The sequence below is a fragment of the Carex rostrata genome, chromosome 20 (genome assembly GCF_964058835.1).
Source record: "Carex rostrata chromosome 20, lpCarRost1.2, whole genome shotgun sequence".
Lineage (NCBI taxonomy): Eukaryota > Viridiplantae > Streptophyta > Magnoliopsida > Poales > Cyperaceae > Carex > Carex rostrata.
The window spans coordinates 422,088-444,125 of NC_135937.1; the positions used below are offsets into that span (position 1 = coordinate 422,088).

Sequence of the window (22,038 nt, forward strand, 5' to 3'; positions counted from 1 at the left end):
AAAATTCTGCACCATAAAAAAACAGCAACTTTCAAACCATCTTAATAAATAGTAAAAAAATTTCAAAAAATATAAAATTTGGTCTCCAAGTAGATTTTAATATAGATTAAACATCTAACAGTTTGGATTTGTTGTTTGAACATCACATATGCTAATATAGCCCCGGAAGCACCTCAGTCGAAGTGCTTCCGGTAGCAAATTAGCCACACTCTATATATATATATATAGAGAGAGAGAGAGAGATGGGCTTGGGTGAGACGTGGAGTATACGCGTTTGGTGCTCCATGGTACATTTTAGCCATTTTGAAAATCCAAACAACCGATCCGAACCGCTCAACACGATCTCCATATTGAAATGTGCTTGGAGACCAAATTTTACATTTTTTAAAATTTTTTTACTATTTATTAAGCCACTTTGAAAATCGCTGATCTGGTGGTCCAGAAATTTTTACTGTTCACCCGGATTTTCAGATTTTCAAAGTGGCTTAATAAATAGTAAAAAAATTCTAAAAAATGTAAAATTTGGTCTCCAAGCACATTTCAATATGGAGATCACATCTAACGGTTCGGATCGGTTGTTTGGACTTTCAAAATGAAAATATGGCGTGAAGTACAAACGCGTGGTGCTCCGCGTCTCACCCAAGTCCATCTCTCTCTCTCTCTCTCGCTATATATATATATATATATATATATATATGAATATGCTAGCATGCTATGCATAGCATAGAGCCCCTCCGTGCAACGCCTTGGATTTTGACTTTTCAAAATCCTAACGGTCGATCCGAATCGTTCATCTTGTTCTCCATATTAATATGTGTTTGGAGACCAAATTTTACATTTTTTGAAATTTTTTTACTATTTCTTTAGATTTATTGAAAATTGCTGTTTTTTTATGCTTCAGATTTGCTGAAAACAGCGATTTTCAATAAATCTAAAGAAATAGTAAAAAAATTTCAAAAAATGTAAAATTTGGTCCCCAAACACATATTAATATGGAGAACAAGATGAACGGTTCGGATCGACCGTTAGAATTTTGAAAAGTCAAAATCCAAGGCGTTGCATGGAGGGGCTCTATGCTATGCATAGCATGTATATATATATTATAGCTAACCGTCCCGCCCCTGAGCGGTTTGGTAAAAAAGAAGAAGTTGACCACCCCAACGCGGAGCGATTTGATAGAAAAAGCTGACCGCCTCTCAGCTGGATAGTCAGGACATTTAAAAAAAAGAGTTAATTTTCTATGTACCCTCAAAAGCCTTTCTTAATTTCTTATTTACCCTTAGACTCTTTGGTATATTCAATATATCCCTTAATTCTCTTTATCTTTTCTTATTTATCCATACAACTAAAAATTCATATTTAAGTATTGTCCGAAATTTTATTTTCCTATTATATCCTTCTCTCTTTTATCTTTATCTTGGTCCCTTTGACAAACTCAATATCCCTTTGACAAACGCAACATAGAAATGAGAAAGGCTAAATGGTTGGGCAACGCTATCTAATGCTCTCAACTTCTCAAGTTTAGAGAAGATGAATGATGTGCACTTGAAGGGGTACCTCGTGTGAAGTTCCCGACAAGGCTGAAGCTCTCTTTGATTAATTTCTTGGGGCTTCTATTTGTCCTCTTCAAAGCAAGGTGTCAAACTATTGACTCAACATCGGCCAAGCCAAGAGAGAAGAAGAATGGAAAATCACACTTGTTCTTGCTTGGTGAAGTGGGTCTTTCGTCCTTTTTGAGCGAGCAGTTTTCAATTTGAGACTTGAGAGGAATCACAATTGTTCTTGTTTGGTGAAGAGGGTGTTTTCTTAAAATTCGGTGAAAATTATGGGACATAAGCGAACCTCTGAGGGAGCTTTTGGTGCATGGAGTACGATCCCTCAGACAGTAATGATGAATTTTCTAGGCCCTTTTTTATAATTTTTATTTCTTGTGATTGATTCTGGGTCTTTTTATAATTCCAAGTTGCAAGCTTTGTTTGTCGATTTTGACTGATGGAGGCAATTAAAAAAAAAAGTTAAAATTGCTCAAGACATTTGAGTTTAAGAGGAGAGAAATTTAAATCAGAAACAAAGTCGATTTTTTTAAAAATATCCAAAAAAAATTTATTTTATTAAAAATAATCAGGTTCTGAGCGGAATTTCAAAAATACCCAGGCTGCACATTTTTTCTGCGCCCCGGAATTTTTATTCCGGGCCACAGAAAAAATTCGCGGCCCGAAATTTTTTTTTATTATTTTTTATTCCAAGCGCGGATTTTTTTCGTGGCCCGGATATTTTTTTTCTTTTTTCTTTTAGAGTTTGGAGAAAGAAAATATTATTTTTTTGATTTTTTTTGGTCTAACTTTGCACCTCTAGTTAACATATCAAAACACCTTCAAAAATCATGAAAATTTACCGACATCCATTCTTAACTTCATAGAACAAAACTGTGAAGTTTCATACAAAATCTCAAAACAAATCGTAAGATATCGGCTCTCAAAAATTGCCCAAACTATTGAAGGTGTGCTTCTGAGCCCAAATTTGCACCTCTGATTAACATACCAAAATACCTTCAAAAATCATGAAAATTTACCGACATGCATTCTTGACTTCATAGAATAAGACTGTGAAGTTTCATACAAAATCTCAAAACAGATCGTGAGATATCGGCTCTCAAAAATTGCCCGAACTACTGAAGAAGTGCTTCTGAGTCCAAATTTGCACATCTGATTAACATATCAAAATACCTTCAAAAATCATGAAAATTTATCGACATGCATTCTTGACTTCATAGAATAAAACTGTGAAGTTTCATACAAAATCTCAAAACAGATCGTAAAATAATGAAACATAACAAAACTGAAAACTTAAACATAATAAAACTAAACATAACAAATTTTCATACAAAAACTCAAACATAATTTACCGACATGCATTCTTGATTTTGTATGAAACTCCACAGTCTTGTTCTATGAAGTCAAAAATGCATGTCGGTAAATTTTCATAATTTTTGAAGGTATTTTGATATGTTAACCAGAGGTGCAAAGTTGGGCAAAAAAAACAATATTTTCTTTCTCAAACTCTAAAAAGAAAATAAAAAAAATAATCCGGGCCGCGGAATAAAAATAAAAATAAAAATTCGGGGCGCGGAAAAAATGTGCGGTCTGGGTATTTTTAAAATTCTACTCAGAACCTAGTTATTTTTTATAAAATAATTTTTTTTGGGTATTTTAAAAAAAATCGGGAAACAAAGGAAATCTAAAGATTACCAACAAAATAAAAAAGACAGCAAACAAAGAAAAAAAAAACAGAAAAGAAAGACCAGTAAAAAGCAGCAGCAGAAAAATCAGTAGGTGCGATCAGATATTTTGAGAGGAGAGCGAATGATCCGAAACTAAAATCTTCAAGCGACGCAATCTGCCACGTTTCGCAGGTCCTCGCTACCAGATTCTTTGTTGTATGTTTGGATGCAGCGAGAGCGAGAACAGCGAGAACAGCGCTATTCTCATCCATCCAAACGTACTCCCTGAACAGCGAGAATAGCGCTGTTCTCGCTGTTCTCGCTATTCCTACAGAAACATGGAATAGCAAATGAACTCTCTCAAAGCCTCAATCCCTACAGTAGCTATTCTAAATGTTCAATCCAAACAACTTCCGAATAGCTTTGAGTTAGCGCTATTCTTAAATAGTAGCTGTTCTCGCTATTTTTAATTTACTATTCTCAACAGTAGCTATTCTCGCTATTCTCTAGTGCATCCAAACGCACCATGATCATGAGTATTAAATAATTTGATGACTTGACCTCTAACATTTACTCAAAAAATTGGAACTCAATTTTTCATCTTTTATCTTCAAGTGACTCAATCTGTCTCTACTATCAAATTTTTAATTGGAATTTACGAAGGGGCATTTTTGTCTTTATTATTTTATTTAGAGATTTAATCATAATTAACTTCAAAATTATTGTGTAATGGGCCAATAAGAAATAAAAGAAAAAATTAAATGGCATATTAAATATAACAAAGAGTAGAGGGATAAATAAGAAATTGAAGAACTCTTTAAGGGTATATGAGAAATTAACTCTAAAAAAAAAAGCGGATGACATATTTGGTATTTTGATTAATTTTTAGGGTATTAATAAAAAAAATCAGGTCGTTCTGCTGCCATCAAATATCATGCAATCTTGACCGAAAATAAAATTGCGGTCTAGATTTTTTTTTTGTTTCTGAGATGAAAGGAAAATGAGAATTTTGCACAACTCTCCTCACATTTGGCATTAATGTATGCTGTAGGAAGAAAAAGAAAAAAAAAAGGCGATTCTCTCTCTCTCACACACACACAATCAATCACCATGAATGATCTATCAACTTGCATTTAAAAAAAAAAATATATATATATTATACAATAAATTCGGAAAGAAGTAGTAAACTACACCATTAAAACTTTTAATGGAATTTGACAAAGCCCCCAACTATAAGTCAATCAAATGGCATTTACCATAAGTCAGGTCAAGTGCGATAATAAAAGAGGAGTCATCTAGTCCTTCCAATTTACATCTCTAAACATTTCCTCCATTTTTTTGGATAATTGCTAGCATCACCATATTCTCTTTTTTTTTTTAAGAAAATACCAAAATATTATATTTTCCCATTAATATTTTTTTTCTGAAATAAAGACTCCGATGAATTACGACAAATATATATTTTTTCGATGTCACTTGAGAAAATTAAACATCATTCTTTAAAGAGATGAGATCTGTTACTATCTGTCCTAAGTCTTATTAGTTCATTTTTCCATTAGGCTTAACCTCATAGTTATATTGATCATTTCAATTTTTCAATCAAAATATCAAATTATCTTCTTTTTCAACAAAAACTGCATATTTTTATCATATTTTTCTTCATTTAATCCATTATTAATCTTCTATTAAAAATCTCATCGATCGATTCACCTTTTTTTTTTTAAGGTAAGTGATAACTGTTGCACCAACATTTTGTGTTAAAATAAAAAAAAATCCTGTACAACGCCTCAGAGCATAAAAAAATTACATTTAGACCCCCCCCCCCCCCCCCCCCCCCCCGCCCCGCCCGCCCCGCAAAATTAACTATTTAGAACGTGAACAAAATAGCCAGGAGAAGCTGCAGCAAACTCATACCAAAGATTATTGCTCTCGTGTACCAGGTGGATACCGTTTCCGGTACCATTGTACCACCAATTTACCTTTCATTTAAAATCATTGCTGCACCCAACTCATATATTATAATCATATCAATTTATTATACCAGGTGGAGTCTTTTTGGGTTTTTTGGCTCTTGATTTGATTATCATTTTCTCAATTTTTTTATGGAATTTGTTTACTTTTTTTTCCCGGTTGCATTTTCCAATATTTAGCTTTAAACAACAATCAGAAACACTTCATAATTTTCTAGTCCCGTCCCTATACACATTTCTCTAATACAATGTACTTTGAGGCTTTGAGGAGTAGCTAAATTATAGGAATAAAGTTTAAATAAATGTATTAATTGCATGATTTAGTAAGAACTAGGGCTTGTTATGATTGATAAGTATAGCACCACATGCTTAAATATTGTAAGACCATCCTCCTTTTGGTCAGGAATCATCTCATTTACACATATTTACAATTTAGGTATAGCTAGAAAAATAGGTAATGGCAAGGATACTAGTTTCTGGTTAGATACATGGTGTGATTCATCCAAATTTATTTGTCATTACCATCAACCCATCAATTAAGTACTTTAGTTTTAGAATGGCAAGACCTTCAACATATGTTCTCTACCAACACCTTACCTCAACAATCCAATGCTCCTGACTTAATTCATTGTTGTTGGTCTTCTACTGGTGTATTCACTGTCCACTCACTCTATACTTGATTATCTAAAGGGGGGGTACCCAAATAAATCCTTTGACCTCACCTGGAAATCTAAAATACCCCTCAAAATTAAAGTTTTCATTTGGCTTCTTAGACAGGACGATATTTTAACAAAAACAAATTTGGTTACCAAAGGTTGGAATGGTGGTCTTAGCTGCCCATTTGTGGTCAATATGAAACAACATACCACTTATTTGTTACTTGCCCCCTTAGCCTTTGCTATATAGTATTGGATAGCTAATCACAATGGATTTACCTTTAATTGTACTACTATACCAGACTTATGGTCTCCAGATCATTATATACTGTTGGTTTTGGGAGCCCTCGACTTATCTGTTTGACTAGATTTGCAAAACATACATAAATTGCATTTAATAATTTCCTTGAGTTGAGATGTGTGCAGGCTCATAAGATATAGAAATATTTCAATGAAGGCCAAGACTTCAGAATCAATATCTACTCTTCACAAGTTTTCCTAAAAGTGGTCATATACCAAAATCGGACACTCGAGCACCAAGATACGCCTGTTTGAAGAGTGCTGAAGTTCCAGAACAGTTGAGGACCGTATAACGGTCCAGTTACAGTTATAACGGTAAAAATACATCCCAGGATAGTCCGTGATGCATAAAATACCTTTTAGCATCACTGAACACTAAGCAATCCAGAGACGGACCGTTACAACGCTACCCGAACTGTCACAACGCTAGAATTCTGTCAGCCTACACACCTTTCATATTTTGGCCACCGTTTGGTCATACGATCTCGGATTTGAGTGAATCAAAGCTTGAAATTCTCAGGAGACCGATATCTACAACTTCTATGTATTAACCTTTTTAGAATATGAACGGATGGATCGGTATAAGCCGTGAAAAATAGACGTCAGACATGGAAACAAGAATAAACCTAGATTTGCTTCTCTCCCTTTATATAGAAGTCAAAGCTAGATTTCTAGGGGTGCTCCAGCTGCCAAACTTCATCTCCTCTATTAACAAGAGAGCCACCATGGTTGCTAGATCTTAAACTTCAATACTCATTCAACAACTGAAAATCTTCTCCACTATACTCAATCAACTTTAACAACCCGAGTGATTTATGAGATATCTTTATTTACTACAAACACCTTGTAACCCTTGTTATCTTGAGCCTCACGCTCACCTTGCAATCCTTGAGACCTCGCGAATCGGATTATTTCCTTTGAGCCTTTAGTGCTCCTGTTAGGACCGTGTGACTTCCCATAAGTTTGTAAAAGCTCACCGGTTCCACCTTGTAATCATTTCTTATTAGGTAAAGAAAGGCGCGCCATCTAGAAGGTCGCGGGCACCGGAGACGTAGACGTGAGTGCCGAACTTCGTAAATAACTCTCGTGTCAAGTGTCTCTAAACTCTACTATTTACTTTACTTTTAGTTTAGGACAAAGTTATTCTAGTTAATTTTCGCTAAGAATAACTTATAGACACGCTATAATCTTATTACTTAGACAAAAAAAATATAAAAAAAACCTATTCACCCCCCCCCCCCCCCCCCCCCCCCCCTCCCCTCCCCTCCCCTCCCTCTCTAGGTGCCTTTGGGACCAACATATACCACTTAAGAAATCATTACTAATAAAATTGATAAGAGCTGCTACTATCTGGACTATATGGTTAGCTAAGTATAAAATTTGTTTCAACAACACTGCAATCACCTTACCTCAGAATATTGGTAGCCAAATCATCTCACTTCATACTGGTGCCAATCTAGATTAGATGACTCTTACTCAAATTCAACTTAAATTTTGTCAATGGATGTGTCTCTTTTAACTTGGGTTCCATTATAATCTTCTCGGGGACCGATACATCATCGGAGAACACCAGTATCTGAGATTCAAAGGAAGATCCCTTTCATGAACTAGAGAGTCAGACCTCTCTGAGTATCTTCGAGACAGAGCTGACTTTGATGCCTTGGATGCAACCATTACAATATCTTCTAATCGAAACCAATCCAGCTCATCCTTTGTTGATTCCTCTTAAGCCCCTTAATTCTCTATTGGGATCTAATATGGCACTTACTAATTCGTAATGTTGTTTAGTACTATGAAAACCTTACGTTTCCTTCTAATCTCTACTGTTTAGATATCACTTAGTTGCTTCACAACTAAAGTGATCCTTTTGAGTATTAGCTACAATAGTTAAACATTGCCTTAGGGCACATTTTGTAATATGCTATAGTTTCTAATAAAACTGATGGTTAATACCACTTTTATTTAAAAAATGATAATAAGAACATTTAAAAAAAAATGTAAGGGAAACTTGAGCTCTTCTTTTCAATTTGATTTTACGGAAATCTCTGAAAAAAGAAATTACAAAAACTGAGAGGTTTATGATGAGAGGCAGAAAGGAGAGAAAATTAATTTGGCAATAAAAACGAATTATTATTGGTAGACTGCTAGGTTACCGTCACTGGAAAGATGATGCAATCACCATTTATAATTAATGTGGCCATGGCGTCATCTCTCCTGCGAAGGCAACCTCTCTCTACCGCTCTTCTCAATCTCACACACACACAGTCTCTGCTTTGGCCATTGGATCCCATTTGGCTGATGAGTTGAAGATGCTTTTTAAATGCCCCATCCAATTATTGTACTAGATATAAGTCGATAAGAACATGAGATGCACATGGCTTTAGAAACATTTGAGATTCACTGAGGCATTGCTGCTTGTAATCTTGTATAGAAATTGGAGCGTGCTCTTAAATTTGTATGAAGTTCTATTTTATATGGATTTTACAGTATAGTGAGCGCCACAAGAGAATTGCAATTGTGACAGACCTAATTAATTTGTTAATTGCTTATGGCGTCACCTTGATGATGTCAGCTGGTTTGTCTTACATGATACTTGTATAGATTCGGTTCACAAAAAATATTGCAAACCTAGCACTTCTGGACCCAAACTCGGCCCAAATTGAACCAGTTTCAAAGTTGAAATTTAGAGGCTGAGAGAGATCTGCGGCCCGCTAATTTTCTGATTTCCTATTTTCTAATTAGAGATGCGATGCTAATCTAATATCTTGGCATAATTCCTTCAGCTGAAATTAGTCTTTCAGCCCAACAAAATTGCATCAGAGCCCATTTTCCATTCTGGAGCGAAAATTGCCGAAGAATATGAATTTTAAGAAAGTTGTCATGGTGGATCCTAATAAGAAACCCTTGTCTTATATAGTTGAACAGTAGCTACAGTTCTTGCTCAAGTATCTTTTGCTTGATCTCAAAGCAGCAGCTTTCTTACAACTAATTAACTACATGTGAAATAAAATAAAAAAGTCTATGCAGTGCGACGTTGAGATTTCTTGTTGCGCTTGTCTCTATGGCAAGATTTAAAATAAAAGTACCGGTACTCATCCACAACGATAAAAGCATATGCGAGTCGTTGATGAGAAGTGATCTAGTGCTGGACCTTCTGTGCTCCCTGCTGATCCCCATGAACGCGTCATTGCTCGTTTCTGGGCAATGTACATTGACGATAAGGTACTTTTACTAGTTGTTTAATTCCACGATCAACCACAATACATATGAAATTAAATCCTATAATGATTGAAGTTATGAGATTGCATTAGTACACAAGTAACAAATTTTTCATGTTTTCTTTCATCCGTGCAGTTGCTATCTTCATTTGTTGGTATCCTAAAGGCTATGACAGAGGAGACAACGGCAACAAAAATTTTAGATACAATTGTTGCTCTTGAGCAGTTGGAAGGAGCTTTTAAGAATTGCTCTGGCGGGAAGAAATTCTTTGGTGGAGACACCATTGGTTTTCTTGATGTGACTTTGGGTTGTCAGTTGACATGGATCAAGGCAACGGGGTTAAGTTGCTTGATGAGACAAAGGTACCATTATTGGTAGAGTGGGAAAAACACTTTTTCACCGTGGATTTCGTAAACCGTGTTCTCCCAAGTGCGGAGATGGTAGAAGAGGAGGTGAGAATGCTTCGAGCCACATTTTGGAACGTTGCTTCAGCTAATTGACATACTTTTTTGGTAATTACATATTGGGGTATGTGTTGTTATTGCTACTTTAAGCGTGTTCCCCCCAACGTGCCACCCATCTCCTCTTTGACGTCCACCTCTACAGTTTTTCTTCACCGTCTTGTTAGCAGGCGTTTACGTTTATGTTTCTCGCCACTACTTTGTTCCGGCTCTCTCGTAGTTTTATTTTGTTGTTGTTTTGTTGTTGTTTGATATTGGTGTTGTTTGTTGTTAATGTTGTAGTCTATTTTTCCCTCTTTTTCATTCTCTTCTCCTTTCTCTTCCTCCTACCCTCTTTGTTCTTGACCTCTTATTCTTTTTCTTCACCGTGATGTTCTTAATGTTCGAGTGACCGTCTCTCTGATGACGGTTTTCTAACCAACAAAATAGATGATGTCTATCGCCAGCTTTAGCTTCCATTCAGTAGGTTCATAGCTTCCGACGTTGTCCTACTAATGTGAACAAGAGGTTAACTCCTCCTTATGTGAAAGGGGCTCAATTAATGTGAACATTATGAATCAAGCTCCAAGAATATGAACAGGGGTGTTGTTTCCTGACTCATGTTAGCTTTAGATCTAGGTGCCATATACTCTCCAAGTGTGATCAGCCAACCTGGACAGTGAAATTTGACATCTTCTCTAAGTGTGGTGTCAGTTTATGTAGATTTTATGTTCTTCACTACTAATTTTAATTTTCAGTACATCTATGATAATCAGAAAGAAAATCATGTGGCCCATTGATCAATTAATATGGGTTAGGCAAAAGGCTTTTAGTTAGCTAAAAAATTGTTAATGTTTTATCCGTCTAGGGTCAATCAATAACAAAATGCATTATTCCAATATATCAAATATCGATTCCAATGACTTTTGCTACTAGAACCTTTCCAACCGCGATTCTTGTTTTTCTTTCCAATTTTAAATAAAGAATTCAATATTGATTAGATTAGAAAATCTACAAATTTGTACTTTTTTTTTCTTTCTGCATATGTCAACTTGCACTTTATACCATATTGTTGCGTAAATAGAAGTCTAACGGTAGTTTCGCCAAAAAAAAATATATATATATTTAATTAAGATGCATATATGCAGTTTTTCTTGTAGCGGCGTCTCATAATTATTAAATAACCGGAAATAATAATTTCATTTTTATTTTAGATCGAAATGATTGATAAATTTGAATATTTTGCAGTGCCATTTGATGGGTTTCAAAATTCAATTTAAAACCTGCACTGGACTTAAGTACGTACACCGTGTAGCAGAAAATATAAATTAATATTTCATAATCAGATTGAAAATATAGAAACGTAAAAATTAATTTTAAAGCAAACCTCTCAGCCATCTGGTTAAGATTAGACGGATTAAGTAGTATAGTTTTAAGAAAGTTAAATGTATGGATCTGATATGATCTATTAGTATAGTTTTAGGCGGACACTTGTAGGACAATTTTGTAAAGACGCATCTTACTCTGTTAGCTGTTAGCTGTTAGCATAACGTAACGGTGGACAGAAAATCACAAAATTAAACAATTTGACATGCAGTCCGACACGCCCAGATCGAGGACCTACGCATCTCATGTCAGGGGGAATCACGTGTACAACCAATTCCAAGGAACCAACAAAATAACTGCTCTTAAGTCTTAAGATTCCTAAATACCAAAAAATAAATGGTCAAATCTGACCCAATTTTGAGTTTAGATATTAGCACAAATATTAAAGAATCTTAGCTTCTACAACTTTTTCACTTTTGAGAGATGGGGCATTGCAATAGAATCATCAGAAATCAGGAAGGGTTGTCAACATTGTTGCAGCTGGCATGAATTCAATATATTATATAATTTCAAAATAGTGGAAATAATTTTAGTAAAAATAGGGTGTTTCTAAGTTTCACCAAACTCTTTTTTCAACTCAACTCTAAAATCAACGAATCCAAACTGTTCAATATTATATTGTTCATGCAATCAGTGTTTCTGTTAGCAAACAACTTAATTTTATGAATGGGCGGTTCATTTCCTCTTTTAATCTTTCTTCTAATTTTTCAGGATTGGACCTTTCACCTAGCTAGCTACGTACCTCCTCCGATGTCACTATCAAACTTAATTTCTAGACTGAATCAACCCCTTCTGACGCCACTACCAAGGTAAAACATGATATCCATTAATTGTTCTTATTACGAATTAATTAAACCAACAAAATGATATCCATTAATTGTTCTTATTATGAATATTTAAACAAAACAAAATCAACATTCTGTGGGGTAGATTAAAAATTAATTATAAATTTTCGGCTTATTATAATGGAAGGCATGTCATGTTTTATAAAATAAAAAGAACAATCAAGCTAGCTACAAATTGACTAGTAAAACGAAAATCGAAAATATTAATTAGAATCAACATCAACCAGCGGCCTATATATATAAATTCAGTTCACGGACTTCACCACAACAATAATTGCAGCTAGCGGTGTATTGGTTTCAATGTTGATCGTTGAATACTTGAATGTGACAATATATAGTGCAAACATGTTCTCCGTGGTACCAACAAATTAGGATATGATCAATACTTGCTGGCTAGCAATTTTCATCACAATGGCAAATACTATGAGATATCAACTACCTGATTACATTTTTATTTTATATGTCTTTAATGATATAAGAGTCATTTGATCTTGATCGGATGATCCGAATCGCACATCAAATCCGCCACCATCAGATGTGGAATTTCTTACAATTATGCATTAATTGGGGCATTCTCAAACACAATCTTTCGTAACTTGGTGAGGATTGAGGAATAATATCTTCGTCAAATTTTATTTATTCAAAATTTGGATAGATATTAGATAGACATAGCAAACTAAATTTAAGGCATGTTCGGCTGAAAATTTTATACGGGAAAAGGAATGGGTTCCCTCAACATTTCCCTGAGTCGTTCAGCGTACCTTTTTTTTCCTCAAAATCTCCCATCATTTTTCCTCAAACTGTTCCCGTCTAGGTCAAAAGTGGTGGGAAAAAAATTATGCACTCAGAATGCATTTTCATTTTCCCAAATGGCGTAGCTTTCATATTTTAATAAAATCTTAAAGGGTTTCTTGATCCATTAATGAAGACTATTTTTTAGCAGTTTTGTTAATACAATTTGTTTTTCTTGGAAGAGATGTATCATATATACTTTTGTACCCATTTTAGTTATTTAACAAATCTGATGGTTTGTTAAATATGTTTTCAAATTATTGAATGCAAATGACATAGTATATCTATCTCATTAAATACTTATTTATTTAATTATAAAAAATATTTATATTTTATAAAATAATAACTAATAACTAATTTAAAATATTATTTCATCAATTTGATTTAATTTCATTATTAATAATTTTATTAATAAAAATAATTGTATTATATGAAACATTTTAGAAAGAAAAATAGAATTTTCCACAATTAATCCTACGATACAACCGAACACCAATTTTAACATATTCCTACAATAATTTATGTATGTACTCATGAGCCTGGGTTCCCATAAATTAAATAGCGGGTTCCCGCACCCGTGCAATCCCATCCCGCACAAAAGCCACCATAAACCCGCTGCCATCCTTTAATTTCTACTAACATTTGTCAGCCTTATATTAATCATTAATTCCAAGTCATTATCAAGTCAACACTCAAAAGCCACTACTGCCACCTATAATTAAGTTCATATTAATGCAAACTGCTCTTATTTGACTGAAAATGTGCATGAGTTATTAATCCCATGGTTGCCACCTGTATTGTTGATTCTTCATAATACAGTTTTGTCTGTTATGTTTGTTAAAGATGACTGAATGTAAATTAATTTTGCAGCCTAAACCTTACGGATCCAATTCATTCAAGAATGACTTGACTTATTCAATTCAACTCTTAAAATAACAATGTCGCCATAAATTAAAAATAAATAAAAGACAATAAGTCGAGTCATTCTTATATTGTCCAAAATAGTATTTAATTAATAGTTTCCTTTTACATATATAATATTAACTTTTATTAGGGTTTCTTTTATCATAATTAGAAGAATTCTATACAAAAATAAATTGAATATGAAAATAGAAGCATTTTCTGTCTTTCGTTCAATAATATAAATATTGCTCTCAAAATAGTACTGCTATTTACGGTTTTCTAAGTAATTGATGCAATATCTTGTTTCACAATGTATCAGCCCCATGCTACGGTGCTTCAATTTCGACCAAACATTTCGCAAACAAGTAAAAACTAAGAAAACTAAGAACTAGGTCCCCCTCAACAAAACTAAGCTAAAAATTTCCCATAAGGTCGCCTCATTCACAATCCAATCCGGTACCCTTCTTGCCACCTTCTGACATTAATCTTTCCTCTAGAAAACTAAAATCGACGATCGAGCGAGTCTGAATAAAGCATATATAATTAACTAAATTAAGAAAAATCTCCAAAATTTTACCCGTTTAAAATTTAAATGACCGCCTCTCTCTTTATACCAGCCACCAAACTAGCTACAACCAACAACCAACATCATCTCAATATAAAATTATAAATAAAAACTACTCTTTAACTTTTCACATCCTGTCTCTTAATTTATCTCTCTCCCTCCTCCCCTGTGACTGTGAAACTGTGAAGAAAGAACAAAACCAACTGACAACTTCATAACGAAAATGGGTGTGTTCTCTCTTGTAACCGGGTGGCCGGGTCCAAGCGGGTTCGGATCCGCTTCTACATCTCACCAAGTCACCGAGGGAATCGACGCTAGTAAACTCACTGCAATTGTAACTGGTTTGTACAATCTTTTTTGTTTATATGTCATTAATTGTAGTTTACTTTAATTATGAATTACTTTATTTCTTAAGATGCTTTATGGGAATTTTTAAATTATGTGAAACATTTAACTACACCTGTTATTTCATATTAGAATTTAATTTATATCTTTCTTTTTTTTGCTGTTTTAAAGGATCTCATAAAAAAATATTGACTTGTCTAGCTGTTGTCAACTACGTACTCCTTACATGCACACCTTCTCCAGTACTACATTAGTATACATCTGTACCATTTAATCAAAAAGCACTCACCAAATATTCACGGTATTAATACCCATATAATAACAAGAAGAATGCTCTTTCTACCTATAATATTCTCTTTGAGGTTCATAATAAATGTGAACTACCGGTCTTCTAGATAAGTTTGGACATGTACTATATATGCATGGTTAAGATTCATATTTGGATTATTTTTTGCCTACAGGGTTATTAATTGTTTAAGAACTTAATTAAGATCCATTTATGATCGATTCTTCAGGCATTTAATTTTGCTAGAATTTGGGAACTTTTCCTTCGCATTTAATGACTACATCCAGACTGTATGATTTTAAATTTGTTGTACCATAATTTCACACCCAACTTCGTACTTTTTCATAACTCTTGACTTCTTGTTGTGCGAATGTGAAATTTTATATATACCCCTACATATCTATCAAATTGCCTAATTTACTGTGTTTTCCGAAATTGATGGAACCTTCTTTTCTTGGGACTAAAAAATGTCACGTTAACTATCTGACATATACAGTTCTCATTTCAGTCCTTTTACAGAACATGGTCAGGGGCGGAACCAGGATTTGAATTTGGGGGGCGGCGAAATTTTTTGGGGAGTGCATATGCTGGGTTTTATTAATAGAGCTGAAATTTTTCGGGGAGTGCATACACAAGTTTATTAATAGATACACATGCAACTAAACATGCAAACAAAGAAAATCTCCTTGGTTCCATATGCATACACAAGTTGTTGGGGGGTGCCTGACCCCCGCTTTCACCTCCTTGGTTCTGCCCCTGATCATGGTAACCAGCATTTTTTTTTTTTTTTTGAAACAGGAGGTGCCAGTGGGATAGGTCTAGAGACGGCAAGGGTACTTGCACTGCGAGGGGCCCACGTAATAATTGCTGCAAGAAACATGGAAGCAGCATCGAATGCAAAGGCACTGATATTAGAGAAAACCCCGAAGGCTCGTGTTGATACCATAAAACTCGACCTTAGCTCTTTGAAATCTGTGCGAACATTCGCCGATGAGTTCCTCTCCATGGACCTACCTCTCAACTTACTAATGTAACCGCACTAACACAAGCACAAATTCTTGAACACATTATATAATATATTTGCACTGTTACATTTCAGTTGTGTTTTTAACTTTTTATGCGTTTAAATTTTTGACATTTAACTTCACATTGGCATTTTAAATTCTTTGGTACAGAAACAACGCAGGAATTATGTTCTGTCCCTTTCAACTCTCCAAAGATGGAATTGAGTTGCAGTTCGCCACCAATCACCTAGGTAATGATTCAGATATAATCATAGAAGCACACAATCATAAGAATCAATGAAAATATTAATAAATAAATATAATATTTTTTTTGTTATAGTTTGACTATTTAAAAACAAAATGGATAACAATACAAACATCTATCTGGTTATTTCTACTCAAACAGGTCATTTCTTACTGACTAACTTGCTTCTCGAGAAAATGAAGAGCACTGCGAAGAACACAGGAATTGAAGGCAGGATCGTAAATTTGTCGTCCATCGCACATCACCATACCTATGACAAAGGAATTTGCTTTGAACAACTGAACGATCCAACAGTGTATATATGCTACCTCTCAATTTATCACCATATATAACTGTGGGTCTGCAGTTTGGATAACCAGATATTTTCCAAAGATGGTTTCATATTTATATCTGATTTAATTTTTCTTGTAGATATTCTGATAAGAAAGCATATGGGCAATCTAAACTTGCCAATATACTTCATGCAAAAGAACTCTCAAGGCGCTTAAGGGTATCTTTTATTTTGTACTTTTCTTCATTTCAGTTTTTTTTTTATATATTGAAATAAAGAATAGTAATTACTTTTATGGTTGTTGTTGTGAAACAGAAAGAAGGTGCAAATATTACAGTGAACTCAGTTCATCCTGGTTTAATCATGACAAACCTTATGAGGCACTCCTTATTTGTCATGAGTATGTATCTGAATTACACAACTTCTCTTCTAATTTTGGAAATTAAATATATATCTGCTCACTCTCCTCAATTTTATCTGTGTAGAAATGCTCAAAGTATTCACCTACATGTGCTGGAAAACTGTTCCCCAGGTTTGCATTTTGTCACTTCATTTGCTAAAGTCAGTAATTTTTTGTTTAGAAATTAGCAACTGTAATGAATCATATTTTCTTACCAATGTTTTCAGTGTCAAATTTTTAACTATTTCTTTGTTTATTTACTAATAATTAAGCATTACTGTACCATGCATCACAACTTGGTACTGATCGGTACAATTCCAGTGAAGATACAGAGTACAATTTTTGTTATCATTACTTCTCTAATACAATATCTTTCATTTTATTTCAATACTTTTTTTAGGGGGCAGCCACAACATGCTTTGTAGCGACGAACCCAAGCTTAAAAGGAGTCACAGCAAAGTACTTTTCTGATTGCAATGAACAAAAAACTAATGTTTTGGCGCGTGATGAGAAATTGGCCAAAGATTTGTGGCAGTTCAGTGAAAAGCTTGTTAAATCAGCTCAGTAAATTCCTTGAGTATTAGAAGAAAATATTGGGTGGCTACTTAGTTGTGGTTTGAAGTAATCCGTCAGCAATGAGGGAAATTATATATGTTTGATGATAAGTATGATATCTAGCAAAATTATTGTAGCAATAAGTACGATGTGTCTTTGATATTTCTCCATTTCTTTAGCTCTATGAATGAATATTTTGATTTGGATGATATGCTTATTTTTAAAAGCATGCATAAAACTTGTATAGCTCTAGTTATAAACTTGGCAATTACTATGCTGTTTTTTTTTTATTATTATTATTGTCATTTCCAAACTGACCCGACCAGCAGGGATCAGATGGCTCATGGCAAGTTAGATTATAAAGTCTAAACAACGCAATGAAATAAAAATTATTTCAACAGTAGCGTAATTAAGAATATATCAGGAAAATGTAATTAGTATGGCTCCAAAGTAGAGTAAGAATAGCAGTCACGCGTACTGGTACAAGACACGAACTATTTGGGACAGTATAGTTTCGACATACTTGTATCTTAAAGTCTTCAATAAAAGCTTATTATTTTAACCTTTTTCACATTTCGTTTTTTTTTTCTTCTTTTTGTGTTTTTTTTTTGTTTTTTGAGCTACCCTTTTATTACAACCACTGAATATGGTATGGTATGGTGCATGGTATGATATGATACGGTACACTACGCTACAACACCAGTAGAAATGCTGTTTTGGCAGCCTTTTTTTAAATATATTTAAAAAAAAACGATTGTTAGATACAAATTGTATATAATTTGTTGCTACCTGGTTCATAAAATTAAAATAAATACATCTGCTCCTGTGTCGCAAAGCCGAGCAAGCCTCTACAAGTTCAAAATCACTCATTTAAAAGTAATGTTTCTCCTTTATAGGAATCAAAAAGAAAGGTGCCCTGAAAAAGGGCTCTGTAGGTTCCCCAATTCGGCCTTAAACCACTCGTAATCAAATCCTCAAACAACCCAAATGCCTTTGTAAACTCTCCATGAGTACTACAACCATGTATCAGAATATTATAAGCAACTAGGTCCAGTTTAGTCCCCTTGTTTACCATCTCACCCCACAGATCTATTGCTCTTCTAATTTCACCCCTCTTGCAAAGCTCATGAATAATTGTGGTGTATGTAATACAATCAGGTGAAAAACCCAGTAGATCCATATGGGTTAACATATCAATAGCATATTGGATCTCTCCAGCCTTACAACATCCATTTACCAACATGTTGAAAGAAAACTGGTTAGCTAAAGACCTTTTGAGCATTGTCGCATGTAGATTCACTGCCTCATCCAATTTACCCCCTTGTACAAAATGGTCAATAAAAGTACCACATATTACCTCGTTATGTACGCAATTATCACGTATCCACTCTGCTTTTTCTAACAGACCTGCTTTACATAACCCATTTACCAAAATCGAGATTGTGACCTCATTTCTGGAAAGACCCTCAGAGAATATCTTACCCAAAAAAGGTAAAGCTTTGGTAACACTCCCTTCATTAAAATAGGCAAGCATTATGCTTGTATATAATACATCATCGGGCTTAAGACCCCGCATAACCATCTGCTTCACTATCGGGTACACATGTTCCTTATCGGGTCCTTTCAAAAGCCCACTAATTAAAATGGTAAAGCTCTTTGTATCCAGAATCAGACCTCTATTTTCCATCTCATACCAGATACTCAATGCCTCCTTTATTTGCCCTTCTTTGCAGAAACCACGCATGAGCTCGCTAAAACTAATATGATTTAGCAAATGATTATTTTTCTCAATATCAAGTATGAACTCATGGGCTTTAGATGCCAAATTGGTTAAGCATAATCCACTAATTAACGCCCGATAAGTGTAATTGTCAGGCTTGAGACCCCTTTCCACCAAACAATCAAACAACTCAAATGCCCTTGTTGTATCCCCAATTGAGCAATAGCCCTCGATTAAAACATTATATGTCACCTCATTTGGGGCAATTTTTAGCTTTATCATCTCATCAAAAAACTCAGAGGCTTCTTTCATTTTACCAACTTTGCAAAAGCTACATATTAGTGCCGTGAAAGTATAAACATTCCATTTCAGACCAACTATAGGTATTTCATTATGAAGATCTAGAACCATAGTTAGGTTCCCTTCTTTGGAAAAGCCAGTCATCAAGGTGGTATAAGTCGAACCATGAGGTTTAATCCCATTTTGAATCAATTCTCTCAATAAAAGCATGGCTTTGTTCAAATTACCCTCTTTACAATAACCATGAATCAAGGAATTATAAGGGTAAACAGACTTAACCTGAATACCTTCATCCCGCATTTTATCAAAGAGCTTATGTGCTTTACCCATATCACCTATCTTACACAAAGAATGTATCATAATCGAATAACTGACCTCATTAGGTGCCAACCCTTTATCCCTAATTTTCTGAAAAAGTAACTCAGCTTCGTCAAACTTCCCACTTTTACACAAAGAATCCATCAATGCATTAAATGCAAATATATTAGGAATCAAACCCAGTTTCCACAGTTTATTAACAAGTTCAAAAGCCTTTTCAATGTTACCCCTTTTCCTAAGTCCATCAATTAACAGACAACAACTACTCTTCCACGGTAGAAACCCTAATTTAATCATCTCATCAACCAAAGTCAAACCTTCATCAAATAAACCATCTTTACACAGCCCATATAACAAGGTCTTGTAAGTAACCCCGTCTGGGGATATACCTTTGTGCTTCAGTTCCTCCTCCATCTCAATTGCCTCTTTAATTCTCCCATTCTTGCAAAACCCATATATCATTGCATTGTATGGAATCACAGATGAATTTATTTTTTCTTCCTCCATCTTACAAATCACATTCTGGGCACGTGTCAAATCCTTTAATTCGCAAAAAGCTCTTATACCAGCAGTGTAGATATACTCATCAGGATAAAATCCCAAATTTCCTCTTTCAAGCAATTTGTCGAACAGGTTAACTACAAGAGAAAAACACCTGAATCTCAATAAGGAGAACATGACATCACTGAAAGTTTTCATCTTTAGTACAATTGAGTGCTCGATGGATAACATGGTGATGTTGTAAGCATTGATATGCTGCCGGCGAAAGAGGTAAGCATGTACAAGGCAATCAAGGGGCAACGGGAACAAGGGTGAAAAAAGGTGAACTTGGGTTTTTAGTAGAAGATTGAAGATGGTAAGAGGAGAAAGAGTTGGATGAGAAGAAAGAAAACTGTGAAACACAGATAAAGACAGGTGGCGAGGCAAAGTGGAGGGGAGGGTATAGGAGAGGAGTGCGAACGAGAGAGGAGAAAGTGGGAAGGAGAGTGAAGATGATAGAAGTGTAATGAAGCGAAAAGGAAAGGTAGGGGACGGTAATGATGGGGAGCGGAGAAGAAGGGGAGAGACAGGGAGGGTAATGGAGAGAAGAAGACGGTCGAGGTGGTGTGAGCATAGGAGAGGGGTAATGGAGGGGAGGTGGAGATGCCACGAGGAAGGTGGGGATTGGAGGATGGAGAGCAGCCTATGGACGATTTTGTGATCGGAGCAAGGGGGGAGAGGTTTCAGTGAAGGTGGCATTGGCGAGGTGAAAGAGAGCACTCAGCAGTCAGCACTGAGATGGAGAAGAATTGAAGAAAGGATCTACACGATAATTCAAGTCCTTTTTGTTGGAAATTGCTTCTGAACCCTTGAGAATCTCAATATTAGACTCCGGATGAGAATAATAAATAACCCCAGCAAATCTGCAAAACATAAAATGATGTATCCTCCTTTTTCTAGGGGTGAAAACGGAGCGGATTCGGAGCGGATAATGCTGATACTAAATCTGTATCCGTTTGTCAATAAGCGGATACAAATAGAGATACGGATAGTAAATGGATGTTAAAATTCAAAATTAAATCCGCCTTAAACGGATACGAATACAGAGCGGATAATCTACGAATACGGATACAAAACAAATAATTGTCGAATAATTAATCATATGAACTTTAAAAAAAGAAATCAGAAAACTAAATTAAAAAAAAATATTTATGCAAATATAATACCTCCGTTTATGTTATAAATACTGAATTATTTTATAAGAGGAGGGATCAAGTTATAACAATTTTTGAGTTACCACAACTATTTTTTACATTTTCAAAGTCCAAATCGTCGATCCAAACCAATTAGATGTGATCTCTACAATAAAATGTGCTTAGAGATCAAATTTTACATTTTTTGGATTTTTTTTATTATTTATTAAGATGGGTACAAAATTCAATGGTATGAATTTGACTAGTTTTTGTACCATCTTAATAAATAGTAAAAAAATTCCAAAAATTGTAAAATTTGGTCTCCAAACACATTTTATTGTAGAGACACATCTAATGATTTGGATCGACGATTTGGACTTTAAAAATGTAGAAAATGGTTGTGGTAATTTGTTGTAACTTGATCCCTCCTCATTTTATAAACAAATTTATCCAAATATTAATATCGTTATCTATAATAAGGAGTTTAGGCCTCGTTATTCCACCAAACGTGCCTTAATTGAGCCGGCCACAACCAAATATGGGGAATAATTATTACCAATTTAGACCGGCCACAACCAAATCGTTATTCCACCAAACATAAATAA

At 34.7% G+C, this 22,038-nt stretch overlaps 3 protein-coding genes across 3 annotated transcripts; 2 read left to right on the forward strand and 1 right to left on the reverse strand.

Moving 5' to 3' along the window:
- Positions 1–6,754: 6,754 nt before the first annotated feature.
- On the forward strand, positions 6,755–9,888 carry LOC144572772 (putative glutathione S-transferase GSTU6). The gene is made up of 4 exons (XM_078322448.1): positions 6,755–6,874; positions 8,634–8,713; positions 9,290–9,368; positions 9,501–9,888. Exons 1-4 carry the CDS (start codon positions 6,755–6,757, stop codon positions 9,741–9,743), a joined length of 522 nt encoding a protein of 173 aa, XP_078178574.1. The 3' UTR covers positions 9,744–9,888.
- A 4,455-nt stretch (positions 9,889–14,343) lies between these two features.
- On the forward strand, positions 14,344–17,682 carry LOC144572362 (short-chain dehydrogenase TIC 32 B, chloroplastic-like). The gene is made up of 8 exons (XM_078321907.1): positions 14,344–14,637; positions 15,726–15,957; positions 16,103–16,182; positions 16,338–16,491; positions 16,608–16,686; positions 16,783–16,867; positions 16,953–16,999; positions 17,268–17,682. The coding sequence occupies exons 1-8, from the start codon at positions 14,520–14,522 to the stop codon at positions 17,433–17,435; spliced, it is 963 nt and encodes a 320-aa protein (XP_078178033.1). The 5' UTR covers positions 14,344–14,519; the 3' UTR covers positions 17,436–17,682.
- A 461-nt stretch (positions 17,683–18,143) lies between these two features.
- Positions 18,144–21,075, reverse strand: LOC144572735 (uncharacterized). Its single transcript, XM_078322410.1, has one exon. It carries the CDS (start codon positions 20,997–20,999, stop codon positions 18,285–18,287), a length of 2,715 nt encoding a protein of 904 aa, XP_078178536.1. The 5' UTR covers positions 21,000–21,075; the 3' UTR covers positions 18,144–18,284.
- Between the last annotated feature and the right edge of the window lie 963 nt (positions 21,076–22,038).